At 35.2% G+C, this 24,928-nt stretch overlaps 2 protein-coding genes and 1 pseudogene across 3 annotated transcripts; all 3 read left to right on the top strand.

Moving 5' to 3' along the window:
• Window positions 1-4,783: 4,783 nt before the first annotated feature.
• On the top strand, window positions 4,784-8,861 carry LOC113112742 (elongation of very long chain fatty acids protein 6-like; annotated as a pseudogene).
• Window positions 8,862-11,878: 3,017 nt separating this feature from the next.
• LOC113112740 (paired box protein Pax-6-like) lies at window positions 11,879-14,159 on the top strand. Its single transcript, XM_026278571.1, has 3 exons — window positions 11,879-11,981; window positions 12,260-12,444; window positions 13,141-14,159. The coding sequence occupies exons 1-3, from the start codon at window positions 11,960-11,962 to the stop codon at window positions 13,903-13,905; spliced, it is 972 nt and encodes a 323-aa protein (XP_026134356.1). The 5' UTR covers window positions 11,879-11,959; the 3' UTR covers window positions 13,906-14,159.
• Window positions 14,160-16,069: 1,910 nt separating this feature from the next.
• On the top strand, window positions 16,070-24,229 carry LOC113112743 (tetraspanin-14-like). 2 transcript variants are annotated; one of them, XM_026278574.1, is made up of 9 exons: window positions 16,070-16,215; window positions 18,263-18,349; window positions 18,894-18,944; window positions 19,745-19,891; window positions 20,078-20,248; window positions 21,064-21,189; window positions 21,627-21,677; window positions 22,192-22,305; window positions 22,559-24,229. In XM_026278574.1, exons 2-9 carry the CDS (start codon window positions 18,269-18,271, stop codon window positions 22,616-22,618), a joined length of 801 nt encoding a protein of 266 aa, XP_026134359.1. In that variant the 5' UTR covers window positions 16,070-16,215; window positions 18,263-18,268; the 3' UTR covers window positions 22,619-24,229. The 2 variants fall into 2 exon arrangements, with proteins under 2 accessions (XP_026134359.1, XP_026134358.1); XM_026278573.1 differs by lacking the exon at window positions 16,070-16,215 and adding an exon at window positions 16,447-16,609.
• The last annotated feature ends 699 nt before the right edge of the window (window positions 24,230-24,928 follow it).

Genomic DNA, 24,928 nt, shown 5'->3' with positions numbered 1-24,928 from the left:
CGAACATCAGTCGACGTCGCGTGAATACCGTCATATTTGTCTTTTCTCATATGGCTGCCAGTGACAATAATGGGTTGAATCAACGTGTTCTAAAAAAAAACCCAAAATGTATTATTGATATAGTGACCATTTTGAATTTATGACCAGGCGAACGCTGTGTATTTTTCGCCTCATATAGAGGATATTTTATTAAGCGTTTTTTTAAACAGTTAGAATATTATAAGGAAATGGTCTTCTGACCACTCTAGCAGATACTGTGAGCCGTAAATGGCAATATTTCTTGTGACCTAGATAAAGAATAGCCTGATTTCTTACCATTTCGCTTCATTAAACACACGACAGTAGCCTAAATACCAATTAAAGCAATTAAATTAAAATATGAATGAATGAATGAATGATATAAATAAACTTAAAATATTTCCATTGACATGTCTGCCAACAAAAATAAAAGTAAATTCTAAATAAAATATAAAATAAATGTAATACATTGCCTCAGGCTTTTAATAACCAGATTTAAACAAGTAAATAATATTTTACAGTAAAATTGAATGCAATGTTATGGTATGCTAAATAAAAAAAAAAATTCCCTGTAGCATTTTACTTTTTTTTTTCTCAGTTGAAATATATATTAAAAAAAATTTACACTGCAACATTCCCCTCAAGTTCAGAGGTGTCCCAGCAGGCGTAATTAATCACATTAACCATGCACTTGTTCCACAAAATATGACAAACACAAAGGCTCCAAATATTTTTGGGAGTTTTAAATATTTTATCTAATGCACTTTTATTTCCTTTTCTTTATTTTATTATTTTTTTGTCTAAGGTCCCCTATTGTCCAGCACAACGATATTCTTTTGTGTGTGTGAATTATTGGATAAGGATTTTAATATTATATTTTACCCAATAAAATATTTCAGAGCTTGGCATAACTAGGTAAAATGTATAAGATTTTATAAGTTTACATGACTTTTCCGATTCTAGAAATCACACTTTTAAAAATAGGCTAACATTTATATTCAGGTTTTTCAAGATTTTTGGAACCATGGCACAAAGTTTTTGAGGGTGTGAAGAAAAAATAAGATTCTGATGTTGGTTGACAATGCAATGACATTTGTACATTTTAAGTGTGACTTAAAATGCCTTAAAGTCACCTAATACAATTAGGAACCGCTGTAAAAATCAGGTAAAATAAGTAGATACAAAAAAGTTCAGCAAGGGTATTACACTACATTATTCTGAGTCTCCATGCTTTTCTTCCATTCCCAGTGTGATCCAGAATGAACAGGACTGTTGCCACCTGCTGGATATTTCTCCTGATTTCAGCATTCCTGTGTGATCAGGTGATATCCAAAGGTGGCAGGGGAGGAGCCAGGGGTTCAGCGCGGGGCAGTGCCCGAGGTGGCCGGACGTCCCGCACCCGAGGCTCCCCCGCTGTGCGGGTGGCAGGGGCAGCGGCGGCCGGGGCTGTGGTTGCGCTGGGAGCCGGAGGATGGTACGCATCGGCCCAGCGTCGTCCGGATGACAGCTCAGAGCAGGGAGATGATTACTACAGCAACAGAACAGACTGGGAGCTCTACCTCGCCAGGACATCAAGCGCAATAGTGCACGATCCCACTACTACTAGACTGTCCACTCTGCTCTTACCAATAAACTTTGTGATGTACTTTGCCCCTTGAGGCAGTTTAAGACAGTTCAGCACAGCTTAATAAGCTGCTCATGTATGTTACTGTGCAACATCTATGTTTAATAATGTGTACTTTATTGCACAACAAAGCGGACATGAAGATGAAAGAAAGATCCAAACCTCCATTTAGTTTAGTATACATTTAAAAAATTGGATCTGAAAGGTTAGACTGCATAGTTTGCTTCAACAGGAGCATTAGTATCTACATAACGATAGACTACGTAAATTATGCAGGTTACATTATGTACTAGATATCAAAAATTCTGTGGTTTTTTTCTGCTGCACTGTTGGTGAATCGCCACTGTTTTTGAGATTTACACAAACGTGAACCTTTTTATATGAACCTCTGTCTGTTTAATAATATGTATGTTTAAATAATAATTGTACATAGATTGAAAAGATATGCTATAACAGTTTTAGAATAAGAAAACTTCATTCTGTATCTGTACTTCCATTGATGTGGGTGTGAAAACATCCCGTTTTTACATTTTTACCTTCGTCATGCATTGAACATTTGATGCATTTAACTTTTTTGTTTTGTTTTTTAGTAGATATTTTTTGATAACCCATAAAACAATGACAATGCAGTATGTATTAAGTGCACACGTTTAAAAGTTCAAAGCTGATTCAAATTAAAGCTAGACAATAAAAACAAAGACATTTCCCAAATACCCTGTGTACCACCTTTTAATTAAAACATTAAAGTGCATAGCACCAATAAAAGCATCCCATGTTCAGGCCTTCAGTCTGTTTGTTAAGATTAAGTGACCACAACAAGAAAAGTATTTTCCAAAGCATAAAATAAATACCTTTTTTTCAAATATGTTCTCCTTTCTGCATTAATTAGTGATGGTTTTCCCACATTTGGCACACCAATGACCATCACACAGTAACTTCTGTCCTACACTTAGACAAATGAGAAATTCAGAAAACTTTATAGTACAATGCAAGCTATTAAAACAACTGAAACCCACCTATTCTCTGTGAAAACGTGACCCACTTTCTATCAATTCCATCAAGAGGAACATACTAGAACATCAGACAGTACACAAACACTATAAGGTGCAAGGTTTTCCAGTCCTTTACTTAAAAAGAGCTTTGATTTAGAAATATCTGATGTAACGTCTTACACTGCTTACCTTTTTTACATTCTCATCTCGTTCTCTTAAACAGTCTGTAAACCAAACAAAACTTCTCTCTCTGCTTCAGAATACTCTGCCAAAATACAAATAAAAAATCCTGTTAAACCCTGTGGGATTTTTTTAACACATAATTTAAGCAGTTTCAGGTTTTGCATTCACAAGATTTTTGATGTATAGTCAGATCCATCTTGTTCAGTACAAATATGTGTGGCCAGACATCAAGGCTCTCTTAGAATTGTTGGCCAGTTAAATAAGGTCTTAGAAAAATACTGAGGTGTAATCATTCATGTACTTTCTCTGCAAAAAAATAAAGGATATTCTAGCATCATGGATCTCTATAATGACACATTAGAATAGATTTAGAGACTTACATGTTTTTATCTCTGACTGGCTCAAATAAGATGACTAAAGAATGGAGATTGAATGAATAAAAAGCTTGTGTTCAAGATGTTAACTCAATAAAACATTTATGGTCCCTGTAACATGAAATTCTACAGATTTAATGGTTTCAGTATATGTCCAGGGAACCAATACGCCACCTCTCGCTCACCGAAGTCAAACACGTTCCTAAACTTTGCACTTGCAGCACTGAATAAATCTTTAGCGTTGCCGCTCGGTCAGTCTGAATACAGAACGAATTTGCTACATATAGTGCTACTTTCTGACAAAATGGTATAAATAAAGAGCTCCTACAGAAGCGATTCTTCTTCTGCGCTATGACTGTACAGAACGAAGCGCCATCTACAGGATTGGCAGAGAACTACAGAGCGCCCTGAAAGCGGAGAGAAGAAAACTGCACAGATGATGTTATCCCAGTAACGTTATAGCAAGTATACTATTTTGAACAGCTCCATAACAGTTCACATAGCAGATCACATTATTTAACGTTTTTGTCATTTTTAATCTTGTGATAAAAATATCTAAATGTGGGACGAAGAATTAGCCTAAACCTTTTGCCAAATTATATGTAGCCTACTGACACGCTAATTCTGTAATTTCCTTAAATACGCTAATAACGAAATCTTCCAAAGAAAAAATATTTATAAAGCGTGTGTTACAGCAAGTCTTGTAGAGTAAATCTGATTCAAGTTATCCTTTATTTTGGGTCTCTTGAGTGCGACTGGTCGCTACAATATAGCACGAGCGCCCTCGCGTGCAGGGACTTGAGAAATATAAATAGACATTTGGTATGTATTCTCTCCATTTTATTACGTTATATTATTACATGTTGGAATTCAGAAATTTTTCGAAATAATTTCAGTTCACTAGAATATGTGCAATTGGAATTCGAACTGGAAAGGCAGGAATTTGAGTGCTAGCCTATTGAATAGCAAATCAAAGGCCAAAAGCGAAATTCACACAAACATTTTGCTAACAATCCTAAATAATTATATCGTTCATTAAATCTATTTTGCTGGTTGATTCACTGATTAGTGACTTCTCTCCCCCCAATTATACATAATTAATCTAAATTCAGTTTCAAATTCAGCATTCAAAACAATTAATATAGAACTATCCATAAAAATAGGCCTATTTGAAAATTCTCAGAGGATCAAGATTTATTGTTGTTGTTGTTGATAACTTCAGAATTATTTATGTATTTATTTATTCTAGGCCTACATATTAAAAACATAAATATCATAAATAATTAGAACATTCTGATTAAGTTCAACTTCATGTGCAATTAAATAAATTAATATAAAAAGTAGTATAGTAGCCTATTTTTGGTTTTTATACATTTTATAATTTTCATAAAATATGGTATAAAAATGAATCGAATGATTATTAAGGAATTAGAAATGTATTATTTAACGTTCTTAACCCTAGTGAGAATATTCGGCATCGCCATTAATTGCATAATGAATTGTAATTGGTCTTTATCACAGCTCTGGTTTGAATGGCTTAAAAAACGAAAGAGTCTGAATCAGCTCCTTCCTCGCTCTTTGTATGCAACTATTCAAACTGCATTTTTTAACATAAAGACTGCTGTTTGTCTGCATTGCAAAAACTGGTATTCCAATCAGGAAATACAAAAACCAGCCTTTGGCCGAGAGTCACTCCCTAAACTTCACTTTAAACTCGGAACTCCACCCTGATTTACACACGACAGGTGTGTGCACAGGTGTGTGTTTCAGATTGATTAGTTAACTGTGGCGAGCGGACAACAAACAGAACGGACAGCAACCTTTTTTTTTTACTGAATTATCTTCAATTTTATTTCGCCGTTTGTTGTAGGACACTCAAACATGAATGAGACTGGATTTCAGCTGTCTCTGGCTGAGTATGATTTCGAGCGGCACTTTGATGAGAGGTTTGCTATTGAGTGGATGCAGGACAACTGGTAAGAACTGTATTTGACTGAATTGGAATTGTTTGTATGAATACACCTGCCCCCAGTGCTTGGAAATCCAGTATAATGACTTTTCTGGTGTTGTATTTTGTCTTTTAGGAAAAAGTCTTTTTTGTTTGGTGCTGTGTATGTAGTGCTGGTGTTTGGTGGGCAGCACTTCATGAAGGAAAGACGAAGACTTGACCTACGTAGAGTGTTAATTCTTTGGTCCCTCAGTTTGGCCATCTTTAGGTAAGTTACTTTTTTTTTTTTTTTTTTTAAGTGTTCAGTTTTTAGAGAATCAGACTCACCTCCTTAAGGTTCTTTTGTTTGTGAACACAAACATTAAGGACCTGAATGGGGACATATGTATACATTTCTTATAGTTATAAATACTATGACCTAACTCTAACATAAAACATCATGTTTACAGTTGTTAAATCTTTTTACACATATGCTCACAAAGGGAGATTTTGTCAGATTTAGCCTTCTGGATGCAAATTTGTTCTCCCAGATATGGTTATGCAAGGGTTATAATGGTTGCTTAAAAAAAAAAAAAAAAAAAAAAATGCGTTAAATCAGGTAAAATATATAAAAACATTAAACTTTTTGCCCAAAGCGGTATTTCTCTACTAAATTTTTTCTTAGTGAGACTGACCAACTTTCATTTTCCATAGTTCCAATACTTAAAAATTGAAAACAAGTTCATGATAGACGTGGATACATATTGAAGATCTAAATGACTTGCTGATTCTTATGATGCTCCTTTGCGTCTTGTGGTTTCACACCACCTTGTAGTTTTACTTTGCTGTTGGGTATTAATTACGTAACTTATGGTTGGAAACAATATCCATTGTTAACTGCCAAAATGTTTGAGATGTGAGCATGCCAAAATGCGTGCCAATGACACGATTGTGAGATTAACCAGGTTTTTAAATCTTTGGTTGCTATTGTTTCAAGTTGGTTTCTGTTTAATTTGTGTGGGGGAAGGTGTCTTAGTCCCATCTCTAAAGAGGACAGAGATGACAACAAGCGCAAAGTAACTGTTTGCATGCTTGTGAAAAGAACAATGGAATATTGTGATTGGATGGCAGCAGTGACCTCTGATCAAACGCTCTTTAGATCTCTCACGGCAACTGGACTTTCACCACTTAATGTTTTGATATTGATTTATTTAACAAAGAAACTGCCAGCTACCATAGCAGTGTTTCTGTCTAACATGCCCAACGTGCAAGTCTTTATTTTAATGTTTTTCTCCCACCCCCAGAGTTCACTAGAGGCCTGAACTGTTTATCGTGAATTTGAAGTTTTACAGCCATTACCGCCCACATATCCAAACATGCCTTTTTCTGTTTCAGTATCATTGGAGCAGTGAGAACTGGGTGCTTCATGTTCTACATTCTCAGAAACAGTGGCTTTAAACAGTCTGTTTGTGATCAGAGCTTCTACTATGGGCCAATAAGCAAGTTCTGGGCTTGTGCCTTTGTGCTGAGCAAGGCCCCAGAGCTAGGTGAGCCTTTTCTTTTTCATTTATTTTGTGAAAAATGAAAATGCGTCTTTTTTGTTGTTTTTGTTTTTTGTTTTTCAACCTCATGTCGTTCCAGTCCTGTATGACATTCTTGTGTGTAACAAAAGGAAGATATTTGAATGTTATAATCATAGTCAGTGGGGTTTAAAACAATGCTGGACCTGACTTTTATTGTAAGGACCCAAATATAAAAAAACTTTGACCCATTCTGTTGCTACATGCTGTCAAAACTTTAATTTTTTTGTTTGTAATGTTGCCAAATATTTTTGAAAATGTATTCGAACCCTTTCCATCCTCACTTGTTTTTTATTTTTTATCAGGGGACACCATGTTCATCGTCCTGCGCAAGCAGCGGCTGATCTTCCTGCACTGGTATCATCATATTACCGTGCTGGTGTACTCCTGGTATTCCTACAAAGACCAGGTCGCTGGTGGTGGCTGGTTCATGACCATGAATTACATCGTGCACGCGCTCATGTACAGCTACTACACGGCTCGAGCTGCTGGAGTCCGTGTGCCGAAAACCCTGCGCCATCATCATCACTTCCTCTCAGATTGCTCAGATGGCCATGGGGCTGGCAGTAAGTGCGCTAGTGTACCAGTGGATGCAGGACGGGGATTGCCCTTCTTACATAGATAACATAGTGTGGGCTTCACTCATGTATCTCAGCTATCTGCTCCTCTTCTCCTCTTTCTTTTATCAGACTTACATGAAGGGTTCAAAACAAGCCACAAGCATAAAAAAAGAGTGATGCACAGCCCTGAGGTTTGACTACGAGATTTTATTTCTGATGGTTTACCTTGTTTAAAATGCATATTATTTATTTCCTGATTTAAAGCAAGGTGAGCGATGAAGAATTTTACATTTTTTAAACAGCCAGACCGTAATAGCCATGTCTCATGTTTCAGGGCTGTTATTATTTTCCAGTTGGTATTAGCAGAGCAAAGCGCATTAAATACAACTCTTGTTTTTGCTGTAGATAACTTAAATAGTTTTTGTAGAACTTCCAGGCATTTTTGGAGGGTGATTTTTAAATCCTATGGGTCCTTTATTACTTTTTCCCCCCAAGTCTTACAGGCCACAGTTTCTAATCTTCAAAAGTCCTTGCTTGTTTATTCTTTGGAGACTTGATTACATGGCCTGAACCCATCTGAAACATGTGGTGTATGTTGAAGCAAGTGCCAAGATCCTTGTAATCTGTTCGCATAGTCAAAGAACAAGTGAGTCATTTGCCAAAAGATTCCTAATGTAAATGTACAACCTAACATGTTCCAGTTGGCCACCCTTTCTAAATTCCACCCATGCTCTCCTGGGTGTGTAGGTATTGCTTACTAGTTCAGTGTTTCCACCTCATGATGTCACAGAAACTTGGATCATCTGTGCTGACTGGTTGGACCGGTACCCAGCCATTTAAATTGGGCCATTTTTGGCTGGATATCTCTGAAGGGACGACACCCATGTTATCGCTCTCATTCTGTGCATATTTCTGTCGTGAGTTCACTGCAGCTCTCGTTCACTGAAGTTACGATTGATATTGGACTCTTTCACGTTTGTGTTTCACAGAACCGTTAACTGTCCCTATAATGGTGTTTGTTAATGGAGTGCACAGTTGTATTTATATTTATCTTGTATATCTCACGGTCACATTTGGGACAATTGTGTAATGGTTGTCGGGGGTATTTTTCCACTGAAACTACAGTGATAAGGTTTACATTTAAAAGATATTGTATTATGTAATAGTAGAGAATAATCCTTTGAGAATATTCAGTGGAGTTATGCACTCTAACATAGTATCATCAGAAATGTTGCTGCTACTGTCCAAGTTTTTTTTTTTTTTTTTTTTTTTTTTTTATGTCCTCTGGTCTCTACTGTCTGTTCCTGTTGAAGACTGTGAAAGACTTTGTCTACCTTTTTGTATTTCAGTTGAAAGGACATTTTGATTGTTAAAAGATTTTATGACCGTCTGAAATATGTTGGAGATGGCAGCCACATAATTACTTTGTTGAATTAGGAACAGCAAAGTTGAATGTAGTGGCACCAAGCCTACATTACAAGACATGGTTAACTTTATTTTATGTAAGTATTTATCTTTCCTACCTGATCATCTGTACAAGTTCTTAGCTTATATGAAGTCATTGTGTATATATTTTTGTCATTTAAATAAAATTGTTTCTATAGTTTTGTTTGTATCATTCTGTTCAACTCTTCATAGACTGGAGTTAGCTGACCGGTTTTTCTGAGTTAAGCTGGCATATTTTTTACACTGACACAATACTTTTGTTGTTATGAGGAAGTTCACATATTTCATGCTCTGTGATGGATGTAAACCTAGACGTCATTTCTTTCAATCTTTCAGAGCTACTGTAGTTAATATGATGCTGCCTCTTCAAAAATTAAGATTTTAATATTCAATAACTGTTTACAAAAACACTTTAAATCTTTTTCCATTAGCAGACAAAAATGTGGTTCGGCACTAAACAGCCGTATTTTGACCACAGTATTTTTCATGACTACCAGTAATTTGTCATTTAGGTTACCCTTCTTATCGCTCTGCTGGAACAATAATGATTTTCTCGAGAGTACTGCAGCGGAAATGCTGTTAAATTGAGATCCTATTAACTATGTAATAGGTATCCCTAATGTATGTCCAGGATTGTTTGTTTGCTCTTTGCCTCATTGCTGCATTTCCCAAAAGGAACACTGGTCACAAGTTCCGTCATTACTAATAGAGTTAAACTCCATTAACAACCATAGTTAGCTGACAATGCTTTTGGGAAATGCACCCCAGGATGTTAGCATTAGGCTAACCGGGTTCCCCTGACAGACACCCCAGGATTTGGGACGATTGCAAAAACAAAAAATAAGCTCTGCCAAACAAAGTTTATGATTCTTTCACGTTTTGTTCATTATGACAATATACACAAATGAACACATCTTTCATTAGTATTTTGAAGCTTAAATACAAACATCCGAAGTAAAAAGCTAAACATAGGCTATATATGACCTACACCAGTTGCATGACTTCAACATCACCACAATTATAAAAGCTTATAATGCCCAATGGGGATTACTGATGTACTTTGTCTCAAAATAAAACATAAAAATATACTGAGCTTGCTTTTAATCACAGACCAGTCATTTAACCAAAAACCTTAAAACAACAACAAAACACATTCCACGTTTTGGACTACAAAAACACGTCGTACCTGCAGTAGCCTACTCTATGAACTCACAGTGCTTGTTCACTTGATTTATTTAGGCTATTTAGTTACATCAGAGGTTAACAAAAATATTTTTCGAGAGACATCCTTCTTTTACAGGTAAAAAAGTCAGTAATTATTTTAAGCCCTTAAATAAACTGCTATAAACTGCAGTGAAAAATGTCCTCCGTAATGTTTGACTGCATCTGATTTTAGAACCGTGTGTGTGGGTGAAAAATTGTGCCACAGTATTAATGATATTAAAGCTCAATGCTGCCACCTACTGTTCTACCTACCGAACAGCAAGACTATGGAGTTTATTCAAGGACAAGAAGGTAATATTGTAAATATGGAAATAAAGAAACAGGCGGGAAAAATAAAGTTACTTATATAGATTTATAAATGTTTGTTCAAATAAAGATTGCAAAAACATTTTTATAAGTAATGCCATACTTTTTCTCTACTTTTTTGTTTTCTGATAAAGAAACAACAAAAACAAGAATAACTGCAGAAAATTTCATATAAATTCAATGCACTATTGCCAAACTATTTAACAAAAACTTTGAGATCCTGCATCTTTTAAATGTAAGATTATTATATTAGCCATTATTAAATAATCTAAGAATAAAAAAAGATAAGATGAACCTGAACTTCACCAAAAGCAGTCTAACCATAACATCTCTATCATATGTTGTATTGGTCTGAAAGGTCCTTTTGTGATTATAGGGTTCCGTTTGCTTTAGTCTTGCTTAATGCAACAGCACATCTAAACAGCTCATCTGCATTGACAAGCTTGGCAGTCACCTTGACTTTGAAATGACTGTTATCCCCTCTGGATCCTCTGGAGCATAGAGAGGGAGTGACAAGACTCACACATGCAAACTGTCCTATTAATCATTCCACAAATCACTCTCCTTGTTTTCCTTGCCTTCCAAACATGTTTCTTTTATGTTCCTTTTGAAAACAGATCAGACCACACAAAGAGATATCCATTCACAGCCTTTTGCTTAAGCATGTTGTTAATATCTTTGTTAGTTAATATTTTATTGAGGCTTTTGTTTTATTGACTACAATGATTGAAAGGAGAGCAATTACAGGAAAGGACACATCCATTTACACACTTTTCCAATAAGTCTAATTCAGTTTGATTAACATGCCAAAAAAAAAAAAAAAAAAAAAAAAAAAAAAAATTCCTTCTGAATAAGCATACACCCTGTTTTTTTAAGCTTAAGTATATACAAATATATAATTAAATATATAATTAACATTTCATTTCATTAACAAAAATCCTTCTGAATAAGCATACAGTCTGTTTTTTCAAGCTTAAGTATATACAAATATATAATTAAATATATAAATTAACATTTCATTTCATTAACAAATTATTTTTAGCATTTGATATTTTTGATCACTTACATTATAAAAATATCATAATTATAAAGTTGGAGACTTGTTATGTATGAACAATGTAAATATATTATTCATTTTAAAATGGTAATTGCAAATAAATCAAAAAATCCAAATCCAATTTTTTTTTTCATAAATTCTATGAAATTCAACTTGATTTTTAAGTTGGTTTAATGTAATTTAAGTTTGAATTACTTGTACAACCAAGTTGATTATAATTAAAAAAATCCAAGGTAGCAACTGAACTTGAATTTTTTTTTTTTTAGTTGAAATGCCTCAAATTTTTTTATAGTGAGATATAGCATGTTTTTAACTAATAAAAATCACCAAAATTTTCTCTCAAGGGAATATTTTAAATGTTCTATAATGCTTAGACAGACAAAAATATTACTTTTTTGACAAAGATGTGTTTAAATGCTTAATGTGTTGGGCTCGCTTTCAGAGTGTGTCCCTCTTGTCATTCCCATTTCATACATAAGACGCACTTCTAAATGGGGGAGGTGGGGGTGAAAGGGGGGTCATGGGATAGGGACTAGAGGGCACAGGTATAAAAAGGTGCTGTAGAGAGGTCAGAAATCATATCCCCCAGGGAGCATCAAGCACAACAGACCTTCACTGGCAGCCTGAGAGTTTTATAACCCTTTGGCCTGCAGGATTCCTTCAGCAACATGTGGAGAGACAATAGTATTGGTAAGCATTACTGAATGGTGAACATGTTTTAGTATACCTATATCTTATTAGAAGTTTTCCATCTCAAGCCAACATAAAGCACTGTTACAGTTTTTCTGCTGTGTATATTATTATTGTGGAGAAGTATTCATACATCAAACTGATGTTTCTAATGTATATTACGTTTGTGCAGTTTAGTTTGCACTAACTGAAATATGACAATTAGGAGAACACTATTAACAAAATTATGATAGCATAATTATGTTTAGATTCACACTCATTTTTATCTTCTCTTTTAGATGCATCTGCTAAAATATCTGGAAGCAGTAGTGTATCAAGAAGTGCAAGTCGCAGAAAAAGAACAAGTTTCTCAAAGGAACATGTTGAGCTTCTTCGTGCCACATTTGAGACGGACCCTTACCCAGGAATCAGCCTCAGAGAGAGTCTCTCCCAAACTACAGGACTGCCAGAGTCTCGCATACAGGTGAGCTGCGTGACATATATAAACCCACTCGACTGACTAGAACTTAAATGGATTTTTCACAAAAAAATTGTTTTTAATACAGTCATCATTTAATCATCCTCCTGTTGTTCCAACCCTGTATGACTTACTTTCTGCGGACCATTAAAATAACATAAATATATATATTTGTATTCATATAATGTATATATGTATACATATAAAGTCAGTGGTGTCTTAATTTTTTTTATTTTTTTTATTTTTGTGTTCCACAGATAAAATAAATTCATACAGGTTTTAAACATTTTTTATTTTATTTTATCAACTATATAAATAAAGAAACAACCTCTCTTTCTCCTTGTTACAAAATCAGCAGATAACCATAAAAACAGGTAAAATTATATGCTAATAAGGCCTTATGTGAAAACATACTGTTTGCTGTCACTGATACCACTGTCAATATCTGAGATGTTGTAAGCGCCTTTGTGTTTATCTGCTGTTTAGTTTAGCAACTGTACAGCCTGCAAACAATAGACACACCAGTCACAGATAACCATCCTGACTATATGCCACCGTTACTGGATGTCATCTCACAATGATTAACCTGAATCTTTTGACAGGGAAGCTCTTATCTGTATGGACTAGATGGTTGAGTATAATCTATCAACTGTATTCTTATGAGTCTGACCCTCTTTATCTTGACGTCTCTGCTCACAATAGGTATGGTTCCAGAATAGGAGGGCTCGCACGATGAAATGCAAGGGTGGAAAGAAGTCGTTGTGGCAATCCGAATCACCATATAGTGCAACGCAGAATTCGCCAGGTCAGCTACACTCTTCTAACAGCAACAACAGTGAGTCTGGTGCAGTTACTGTGTCTCTATGCACTCCACTACCCGCGTACCCTGATCATATTAAGGAAGAAATGGAAAGGGATGGATTTTATGGGTGTGACACTCCATCTTCCATGTCTGTCGGTGATGATTCCGGCTACTGCACCCCTTCATACAGACACCATCATCAGGCCAGAGCCATGAACGCTCACTGCAGCCCATCTCTACTGAGACCAGAGCATCAGATGCCTCCAAACTGGGCTGCGAGATATGACAGAAGGTCACCTGTGAGCTCCATGTGTAGTTCATATCATCTTGATGCCTATGGCTGCAATCCCAGCTCCATCCATGGCTTCTTTTACTCTCCATCTGAAAAGCACAACAGCCTTCAGCCGCTGACCCCTGTTACGCCAGACGTGGGCTGCTGGGAGGGTGGTTTAGAGGGCACTCCTCCAGCTTCCAGCTCTTTCTGTGTAGACAACCCAGAAGTTCAGAGGATGGAGGGCCAACAGGAAAGCGGGATTCACCATGGGCCTCTGCCTGAGCTGCCAGCCTTGTCCCTACAGGAGATCCTGGGAGAGCTGCAAGGAGACTGGTTGCAGAGTGAAGGACTAAATAGCCACTCTTCTGAGGGCAACCAAGTGTATGGCTGAATTTGGCTGTGTGCAGTCTATTTATGAATATTTGTATGTATATTATTTATTATTTATCTGATCTGAAAGTAACAACATGAGAGATTTCAGATGTGTTCAGATTAATTTAATGAGCTTCGATCTTATTTATCTTCACTTTTGTTATTTATTTAATGATCATTGTAAAAGTATAATCATCCAGATGTGTTCATATTGTTTACAGACATCTTTAATGACTCCATTTAAATGCTGCACTTGCATTTAAATAAATAAAAAATTCTCTATATGTTCTCTCAAATGTCAGATTTTTTTTACTATATTTCTACATGTTGCTATTGTTATTTCTGTGTTTTACTTTAATTAATGGATGACCTCCTTGCCAGAAAACATTGATAATCAGCAAACTACATTCTGAGTAAAGTTTCTGTCATCCATGACAATTGCTTTTCTGTTCTGAATCAAATGGTTAGACTGCTATTCAATAGATTGGGGTTGGGGTCAAGAATACACTGAATATATATTTTACTTAATTATATATTTTATATGTTAAAATGTAATATTTGATTTATATGAAGAAAAAAAATCAGCATCATTAATTCAGTCTTTAGTGTCATGTGATCCTTCAGAAATCATTCTAATTTGCTGATTTGCTGCTCAAGAAACATTTATATTATAATCAATGTCAAAAACAATTGTGCTGCTTAATATTTTTATTAAAATAGGCCTGACATCCATAAAAACATGAGATATTAGTCTCTTCACAGCTGTTGATAGTCAATACTATCACTTTTCGGATGTAAATCTGAAAGTGTATTTGAGCAACATACAATCTCAACACAAACAAACAACATAGACGCTGAAATGGCAAATAACACTGTACTAATTATGAAAGTGGTAATAAGAGAAAGTGTTCAAAAGATGCATAATAAACTACTACTACTTTTTATTTGTGCATCTGGGGTGTTTTTAGAAAGAGTAATGTAACAGGAAGAGGATATACAGTAAGTGATAAACTGAGGAAGACCTTTGCTTGCAGCTATTTGATCAACCTACAGGAGCAACTGATTTGAAGAAGGATGAAAACAGCACATGATCAAGACATATGTGACCCTGGATCACAAAACCAGTCTTAAGGCGCTGGGGTATTTTTTTTTTTAGCAATTTAGCAGCTTTCAGATGATGTATAAATCTTAATTTCCAAAATAATTGACACTTGGTACAGGGTCACATATTTATGGTAATTTTGGGTTGCTAATATACAAAAAATAAAACTCTGGAACTATAAAAACCAACAGCAAAGAATCTAAGGTCACAGGGTGAACAGTGATCTCCATGGTTTCACATCTGAATTGTAGGAGTATGATGAACAAGAGCATTTGATGTGGTTTTATGATTCCTTGGTGGTAACTGAAATATGTCTCCATTATCTGTTGGAGATGTCTCCACACTCCACCCCCCCCCCCACTCCCATCTTTAAAAACATTCCTGTCTCTCTCAGAAAAAAATAAGTCATGGTGCAACTGACTGGAGGCTAGGTGGAGCTATTGGAAAGAAGAAGTGTTTGCCCAAAGCATAGTCAACAAGCATTGCAACTCTGACATAAACCAGAAACTTCACGTCCTTACTCCTTACACAATAAGAAGGACTGATCTGTTTTCTTTCCGTTGTGTGCTCTGGGATCTCAGTTTTGTTACTATTTTGCATCACAGTGCTTTGGTTTCCTACGGCAAGATGTGTGATTTTGAGTATGTTTGTGTTTTTTTACAAACAACACTTCAAAACAATAAACAAGAAAGAGGACATGGTTCTTGTAGTTCTTCTTTTTCTCTTGGAGAGACTATATTGGATATGTCTCATATGCTTGCAAGTACAGTTACTCCATGCATTGAGTCGAAGTCGTGGACTAATGGTTAGAGAGTTGACTTGTAACCGAATGGTTGCAGATTCGAGTCAATGAACCGTCAGGTGTTCTAGGTGGGGGGAGTGAATGATCAGTACTCTCTTCTGACTGAGGTGAGACCCTTGAGCAAAGCACCAAACCCCCAACTATGGGGGAACCCCCAACAGGCTGCCCCCCTGCTCCAGGTGTGTGTGTGCTGGATGGGTTAAATACAGAGCACAAATTCCAAGTATGGGATACAGTACTTGGCTATCACTCACTTGCTTACTCATTATAGCAAGGAAGGGCGTGTTATATGGAAACAGAGAAAATGAGATAAAGAGATAGAAAGAAAGGAGGGGCAGTAGAAAACAGCTGTATTTTCCTGTTTATACATCATAGCACAGCAACTGATGTGGCAGGATTAGCGGAACCTGAATTGTACACATAAAGTAAGATTTTTATAGGCAATATTACAATATGTATTATTATTGCTGTTTTTTGTTGTTTCCGCTTAATTGCTTGTTGAAACAGTATAAATATATATATAACGATACAACATAATTAAAAATGATAGTCTAACACACCCATAAGTGTAAAAAATACCGCTCGTTGCCTCGTGTTCAGCAATCAATAGTTGCTTGTCTAATAAAATGAGTGAGATAACTGGATCCCTGGTGAATTATCGTGAAAGAGATCTAGTTATGATTTAAAGTGAGTGGGCATTATTTTGGAAGCAACCGGCGTGTCGTTCTCACGCTCACGCAAACTCTGCAATTCATGTGGGGTGGCTGTTCTTGTTTTTTAAACTATAACTAACGCTACCAGGCGGAGGCGTTGTGTGAGGTAACGTTAAGCCTTTTCATATTGAATATTAGGACTAGTTACTTATTTATTTATATTTCCTACATATAATGTCGTCGATAGACCACTTAGCTATGTGCTTTTGAATTGTAACTGCGTTAGACATACATGAACTGTCGAACGTTTTATTTCACTCACAGCGCGCTCGCGTGTTCCCCTCTCTCCAAAATACATGACACGGCGGCATAGTTTAATTTGTTGTTGTAACGTTTTTATGCATTAGTATATTGTATACTTAAAAAAGTAGGTAATTGTGAGTACATTTTGTTTTGACAAGTCGTGAGGTGTTAAAGTTTGCAATATTGAGACATCTAAGTTAGCTGTTAGCATTGTTCTTGCTTTTATCGAAGAAAAACAATTAATTGTATTATCACAATATTGATAGTGTTCCCTGTATTAACTTTCCAGATCCTCCTTAATGACAACGTTAAACGTTGTGGAATACTGAAAGTTTCCTTGGCAGCTGGTTTTAAAAAGTGAACTCTGCTAATCAGTTAGCTACATAGCTAACGTTAACTACGTTAGTAAGCAGAAGAAGTGGGCTGAGCTTGTGAGCCATCTTATGATCTTTATTACTGAATGTTTATGTTTTCTTGTGAGTTGTCTCTGGGCCAATAAAATGTTCTGAGGCCATATTTGATATTATAATAAAAAGAAACAGAACTTAAACATCTTCTTTGGTTTTTCCGAATATCTTTTTGCAGCTGTTGGTAACCAGTTGGCACATAATGCAAATATGAATTATGATTAAGTTACATAACAATTTAAACCGCGATGTTTAACCAGCTGTTTTTTATTTGTAATTTAAGAGAATCCCACTGTTTTTTTGTGCGAAACATGTTTACAGACGTTTACTCTGAAGCAGTTTCGGTTTCGTTTTCTGTATGCTGCACTTTATTGATAGGACATTTAATTTAAAACGTTTAAATTAGGAAGGGTTTTATTGATTATTATGTAGCATTTGTTTAATCATCAAGATTTTAGGTTGTGGATGAACAAGGTCAGTAGCTGCTGTATATGCAGTAAAGCAGGCTTTCACTAACATTTTTGGCAGCAGAAGAACCCTTTGACCTAAATGTTTGCCAGCGCTCCCTGAGATCTATATTTTAACAAGTTTATTTTAATAATTGAATAGCATATTAGTGGTTCTCTGGTGTCAGTCAGTGGTCAAATGACATGCAAGGAAACATAAAATATAAACTTTTTTTATTTGTAAAAATGTATTTCAATTTTACATTTTTTGCAGTTCCTTCACAAACCCCCAGTCTATAAAAATGTGTAAAATTTTACATGAATGAAAAGTACATTTTATTATATACTATAATATATATAGTGCTTGCTTAAAAAAAATATTTTAGGAAGGTTTTCTTTTTTCTTTCTGTAAATGCACACCGAATGTGAAGTACTGTCTCTGTGCTGTATTACTGGCAGCAAAAGATGTGGTAAACTGTGAATTTTGTAATGAAACTCTTGTGCAACTCACTCATCCTGAGGATGTGATGTCATTTGGCTGACTTATAGGCCTAACACTTCTGGATATCTACATGTCATTTCTGCTTCTGTTGCAATATGTGATAAAGGTCTCTGGATGTTTTACTGTGGTGATCTCAAATGTTCTTTCCCTTTACGTTACAGAAAAAGATGCACTATTACAGATATGAAAATGCAGAGGTCAGCTGTTGCTACAAATACCTTATGTTCAGCTACAACATTATCTTTTGGGTAAGTTGAGAAATGTTTTATTTCAGTGTAAACAACACATAACAAACACAAACATTCCCTTCACTGCAAATCACATTTAAATAGCCATTCTTCCAGTTCTAACGTTAGATAATGTCTGCCCTGCCTATCTTTTCTGCCACTCTTGCTCTGATAACATGAACTGTAGACCGGCCCCACATTTCATGTTTATTTGTTCCACTTAGTTTCACACTATTTTTGCATTACTGGGTGGGTCATTTCACAGCAAGTGAGCACCCACGTCTGAAAATGTATATCTAGAGAAGAAATTCAGCATTATGACATTAGGTTTCCACGTCAACAGGAAACCAATTAACACTTGCGTATTGTTGTAGTGGTTTGAGATGCCCTCTATAGGAAGCAAGGGAGGATTCTGAGAGAACCACTTCTAACCATTATCCTGTTTTCAATAGTGAACATTGCTCCACTGAAACACTCAGTTGTTGCAGGTTTTGTTTTTTGACCTTGACTGTTCTGATGTAACTTTTAATTGTTCCATTTCTCCTAAATCTCTTCTGGTTCTTAGCTAGCTGGATCAGCATTCATTGCAATTGGCTTCTGGGCCTGGAGTGAAAAGGTATGTAGACACTTTGAAATTTCCTGTATATATATATTATTACTGTATATATGTACATTATTCTTTAAATAAATATTTCTCTCTCTCTCTCTCTCTCTCTCTCTCTCTCTCTCTCTCTATATATATATATATATATATATATATATATATATATATATATATATATATATATATATATATATATATATATATATATATATATATATATATATATACACACACACACACACTAGTTGTTTGATATTACCCCAAATCTTTGCGAAAAACTGCATAACTAACACCCTAACTAACTACATATTCCACTGTTAAATGTAGGGCTGCATGATAAATCGCATGTGATATTTAACGCGCATCTTGTCAGTAAAGCCGGTTCTGTAATCAGCGGTAAATCTCCATCACATGGAGCAACATTAACTGCACAGAGCTGTTGTTCACTGATAAGCTTTGCAAAACATGCTCAAATATATTATCGTGTTTTTGCGCAGCTTGTCAGGGAACAACGGCTTTGTGTAGTTAAATGTTTGGGTCCGTGCATTATATATACTGAATACAGTATAAAATATGTTATTATTTATAAAATCAGCATATTGATTTCTGAGGGATCATGCGACATTGAACACTTATGTAAAGTAATGGGTTGCTGAAAATTCAGATTTTATTCAAAGTCATGAAAAAAAGTAACTTTTGAATGGTAGACAGTATTTAACTGTTAAAACACTGAGTTATGTAGCTGCGAATGTGTTTTAGTGGCTCAGCCAAAAACAACCAGTGTAATTGTTTGTTCCTTAATTTGCCCACAGGGTGTTTTATCAGATCTGACACAAGTTACACGTCTACATGGTTTTGACCCAGTTTGGGGGGTGCTTCTTGTGGGCACAGTCACTTTCATTTTGGGATTTGCTGGGTGTGTAGGAGCTCTCAGGGAAAACATCTGCCTCCTTAAGTTTGTAAGTACTCATACTTTAAATGTGATACTGAGGCCATCACATACGCTGGTCAGTTCAAAATAAAGAATGCAGTGCTGAATCAGTACAAGATCAGAACTTTATGAAATGTTATGAAAATGAACAAATTCTATTTATACGGTGAAATGATGCTCTTTGATGTTTTCCCCCTTGCTTATTGTGTTGCAGTTCTGTGGAGTTGTCGGCTTCATCTTTTTCATGGAGTTGACGGCTGCAGTGTTGGCGTTCGTGTTCCAGGCCCAAGTTAAGGAGTGGATCAATGATTTCTTCTTGGTTAATGTGAAGGCCTACAGGGACGACATTGACTTGCAGAACCTGATCGACTCTCTCCAGAAACTGGTAAGTCTGAGAGAGTTTTGAAGTATATATACATTTTTAATAAAAAGAATGCTTTCTTTTTACTCAACTTGCCAACCACATAACCGTATTTTTCGGACTTTAAGTCGCACCTGAGTATAAGTCGCATCAGTCAAAAAATATGTCATGATGAGGAAAAAAACATATATAAGTCGCACTGGACTATAAGTTGCATTTATTTAGGACCAAGAGAAAACATTACCATCTACAGCCGCAAGAGGGCGCTCTATGTTCTCAGTGTAGACTACAGGAGCACTGAGCAGCATAGAGCGCCCTCCCGTGGCTGGAGACGGTAATGTTTTCTATTGGTTAATTTCTCTTGGTTAATTTCTCTTGGTTCATGTCAAATGAATTTTGATAATTAAGTTGCACCTGACTATAAGTCACAGGCCAGCCAAACTATGAAAAAAAGTGCTACTTATGGTCCGGAAAATATGGTATGTGTGAAATGGTTTCCATAAAAAAAAGTGTCTGTTTCTCTACTCGCTTTTCCATGTCTTTTTGCAAATTCGTGCTTAAATAATTAATAAATGTTTAATTAACAAACATTATTTACCCTGAATGAAACAAAGACATTTTTCAGCTGGTACTGGTCAAATCGCTTTATATGTTTTGACAAATGTTTAAAATTTTTCAAAATTTAAGTTATTTTTAGAGTAATTTGGCGGATTTTGCTTAATGCTTGTGAAAGTCTGGTAAAAAGTGGCCATGAGAAATGTCATCGCTAATACATATGGACAATTGTGACAATGCTAAATTGTTGCATATCCTGAACGTATGTTTTTTTCCTTTCAAAGAATCATTGCTGTGGAGCTGAAGACCCCAACGACTGGAATCTAAATGAGTATTTTAACTGCTCAAGCAGTAACCTCAGCAGAGAGAAATGTGGAGTGCCCTTCTCCTGCTGCATCAGTGACCCTGCTGTAGGTTATTCTCTTATTCACAGCAGCCCTCCACAGAAAAAAGATCTTTCAGCATGCTGCACTGTCATAAAAATACTGTTTAAAAGAACCCATTGTGCTTTAAAGTCAAAGGCCAAGGATGTGGAAGACTCCCTCTGCTAGTGGTGGCCTTGTACTCACTGCCTGTATGTGAAAGTGAGAGTAAGGAACTGATGACAGAATTTAGATTTTCTATATCCTATATATATATCCTATATAAAAATAAAAGCTATATCCTTTTAAAAAGCCGATTCAGTTTGCAGTTGTCTTTATACTTTATAGTTTACATTGACCCTAATGCTTAATGCTTTGTCTCCTACGCACAGGTTATGAATGGTTTTGGTTTAAATGACTTAATGCATGGATTGTTTTCACCATCGTAAATGATTTTACAATGAACCTATGCCTTTTCCTTATAGGATACAGTGTTGAACACGCAGTGTGGATATGATGTTAGAAACTCACTGCGGGTGAGTGCATTTGGAACAGTTTTACTAGAGACACAGTTATTTCATTATTTGCTGATGTTTGCTTAATGTCCATCAAATGTGAACGTTGTAGAGTGAAATCTTCTTGCTTAAGAAATTAAAATGAATTAAAAAACTTGTCAGCTTCTGCGTCCAAGAAAATGTAGTAAAAGGTTTTGAAATGAAAGTCAAGTTTCCAAGGTTCAGTTTCTCTGATGGCAGCCCTAATCTCTGTCAGTTTGAAGATTGCATTTTCACAAATGGGGCATGTGTACAGTTGTTTCGTTCTTCTGCTCTCCACTTGTAATCATTCTCTTTTTGTGCTCTATTGGTAGTAAGTATATTGCAATTGGAGGAGCAGAAAACCTGCAGAGAATAAACCTGTACATTTATAACGTGATGCACAGAGCACTTGCTGCTTTGTAGATGTAATAAAAAATGATCTTTAATTAATGCATAACATTTACTGTCACTTATTTGTGAAATATAACATGCACTGTTTTTATTTTTTTTTTAGAAGGACTGGAGTAATACCATTTATGTCACAGGATGCATAAAAGCTTTGGAGCAGTGGCTGCCACGCAATATATACATTGTGGCTGGAGTCTTCATAGTGATATCATTGCTACAGGTATGGGATGTACTTGACAAAAAGAAAATAATGCATGGAAAACATATCTTACAGCTAGATTTCACTCTCTGTTTTTTTTTTTTTTAAAGAGCAACCAAAAAGCAAAACCACTTTCAAATTCTACACTAATTATGATATAATCATTAGAATGCAGTTATAGATCCTGGAAAGAAAGTAATCATCTGCATTTCTACAGTAATGTGCCTTTAAAACTCAGTTTGTTTTGTGTTGTGTCTTGTCATTTTACTCTTAGATGGTGGGAATCTTTTTGGCGAGGACGTTGATTGGAGACATTGAAAAGTCTGATTATTAATTAAACGCATTCATTATTAACACGTTACTGAAAAGGAGCGAAGGGCAATGTTGGGAAAAAATTTGGATGTTCTGTTATTTGTGGAGAAGGGAACATTCACTGGACCACCTTTTCAGAATTTCTATAAACCACATGTTGAATACACAGCTGTCTAAGTTTACCTGGATACTGTCACATGTGTGCCTTGTCTCTTCAAGTTTACCCTTGGCCCACTCCCTATTTTTATTTGAATAGATCTTTTTTTTTTTTTTTTTTTTATAGGACTATCATTAACCAAACATTTGAGACCATTTCATTTTTGAGACCACTATTAACCAAGCTGGGTGTACATAGTGGCAACATAACCTGTAAACTAACCTGAAATGTAATTGTAATGATGAGCACAAGCTAGAAAAAATGTAGTTTGTTTTTAAGAAGCATGTTTATTTTTCCTTTAGATAAAAAACTAGATTTAAAAAAAAAAAAAAAAAAAGATTGACAAGTCTCTTATAGTAAAATGTGTAATGAAAGAGAAAAAATTTACACAGTTCTAACTACAGTAAATACATATCCTAAAAGTTTGTTGTATCAGTAACATAATATTTTTGCAGTCAGATGTTCTGCATTTAATGTCAACTTCAAAGGGTGCAGAAGAAAAATACAAGGATCTGAGACTAACTACTCGCATGTAAACGGAACAGAATTGAGAATGCATTTGGGTAGAAATCAAATGCCAGCAAGTCTCAAAGAGGAAGTGAGCTGATCTATTTGGTTTTGCGTGATAGAGATAAGATGAGTCAGTTTGTGATCTGTATTTAACCATAAGAAACTCATATACGCCATTATGTGTCCTGTTAGTATTCTGTTTACTGAATATCCTGCATTTAAGAGTCACCAAAGTTTGATGGTAGTTACCACATGGCTTATAATATACCAGTCAACACTGCCTTGAGATGCCAACATTTACCTCCTGTTTTCTACTCTTGGTGACTTGTACAAAAATGCAGATTGTGCCTTTTCTCTGGCATTTGAAGATTTCATGAAATGTATTGTACCGTGTTTAAGCAATTAAACCCATGATTAGCATTTTTTATGAGTGTTCAAAGAAAATTAACTTTTTGTATTTTCAGTTGAGAATTTAAATGGCATTTCAGCACAAATTACTTAAAATATGTAATATTAACAATATAACATTAACATGTCTGTACACTTAAATTAGCCTTAACACAATATGCATTCTTACATAAATGCAAACACGTTTTCTATAGCCCAAAGACTTCTTTTCACAGTTCTATCATATTATACTTATATATGACCTCTGAAATTCTCATCAACTCAAAAAAGAAATTATATAAGCATTTTGTAAATCTTTTTAGAGTACTATTTTTTGCACTATTTTGTCCCTTTTTTTTGGAGTGTCTGTCTGTGCCACTGTGTAATGTTAAAGCTTAATTGAGTATTTACTAAAATGCAGTAAACTTTCCCTGATCCTGCTGCAAGAGCCTCCTTTTTTGTTGAATTTAGATGTCATTTGTTGTTTTATATTTGATATCTTTGTAAATATTTTCTGAATTCTTTTCATAACTTTTATATTCAATAATAATAAAAGTAATAAAAAGTTTGACATTATCAGCAACATTGTCATTTGTCTTCTAAAGGAATTATGCTGGTTGATGAAGTTCATACACTATTTGAGCGGATATGTATTATGTTGACAATGTTGACATTGCATTTTAAATCCAGATCCCATTCATATTTTAATGTAATTATTTAAAAGTAGTTTTCAATTAACTTTGTTAAAGAATCTCATCAATTTACACAAATCACACAAGCAGACAACTTAGTGAGAGCTTAGTAAAGTTCTTGAGCTCAAGTCAACAATGTATTATAATTACCACTGCATTTGATCAGAAATACATTAGAACAGTAAAATTATTTTATCCTGAGATTGCAAAGCCAAATTTTCAGCAGCCATTATAGTACAAGAAACGTTTTTTTTTTTATATTATCAAAGTTAAAAACAGCTGTACTGCTTGATATTTTATGGCAGCCATGATCATTTTTAGGAAAGAACTCAAACAATATAAATGTGTGTTTGCTGAATAAAAGTATTACATTCTTAAAAAAAAGATTGACATTGAATAGTAGAATGCTTAAAAAAAAAACTAAATCATGTTCTTTATGTGCACAATTAATCACTGAAAATATCAAAATCAAAATGTAAAAACCTTCCCCCCTTCAGAAACAACTTTACTTGGTGGCTGACAATTTTTTGTAGTGCCCAGTTTTTACAATCTGATCATATTTTACTTTTGACTTTTTAACTTTGCT

This window comes from Carassius auratus, chromosome 13 (assembly GCF_003368295.1).
Source record: "Carassius auratus strain Wakin chromosome 13, ASM336829v1, whole genome shotgun sequence".
Taxonomy (NCBI): Eukaryota; Metazoa; Chordata; class Actinopteri; order Cypriniformes; family Cyprinidae; genus Carassius; species Carassius auratus.
This window is presented reverse-complemented; position numbering and strand designations above follow the sequence as displayed.

What these genes read in the sequence shown, in the direction of transcription:
- LOC113112740 (XM_026278571.1), top strand. Translation starts at nt 11,960, where the DNA reads ATGTGGAGAGACAATAGTATTG. An exon ending in GTGGAGAGACAATAGTATTG is followed by an intron (nt 11,982 to 12,259) that starts GTAAGCATTACT and finishes CTTCTCTTTTAG; the next exon opens with ATGCATCTGCTAAAATATCT. An exon ending in TGCCAGAGTCTCGCATACAG is followed by an intron (nt 12,445 to 13,140) that starts GTGAGCTGCGTG and finishes TGCTCACAATAG; the next exon opens with GTATGGTTCCAGAATAGGAG.
- LOC113112743 (XM_026278574.1), top strand. Translation starts at nt 18,269, where the DNA reads ATGCACTATTACAGATATGAAAATGCAGAGGTCAGCTGTTGCTACAAA. An exon ending in ACATCTGCCTCCTTAAGTTT is followed by an intron (nt 19,892 to 20,077) that starts GTAAGTACTCAT and finishes ATTGTGTTGCAG; the next exon opens with TTCTGTGGAGTTGTCGGCTT. An exon ending in TAGTGATATCATTGCTACAG is followed by an intron (nt 22,306 to 22,558) that starts GTATGGGATGTA and finishes TTTTACTCTTAG; the next exon opens with ATGGTGGGAATCTTTTTGGC.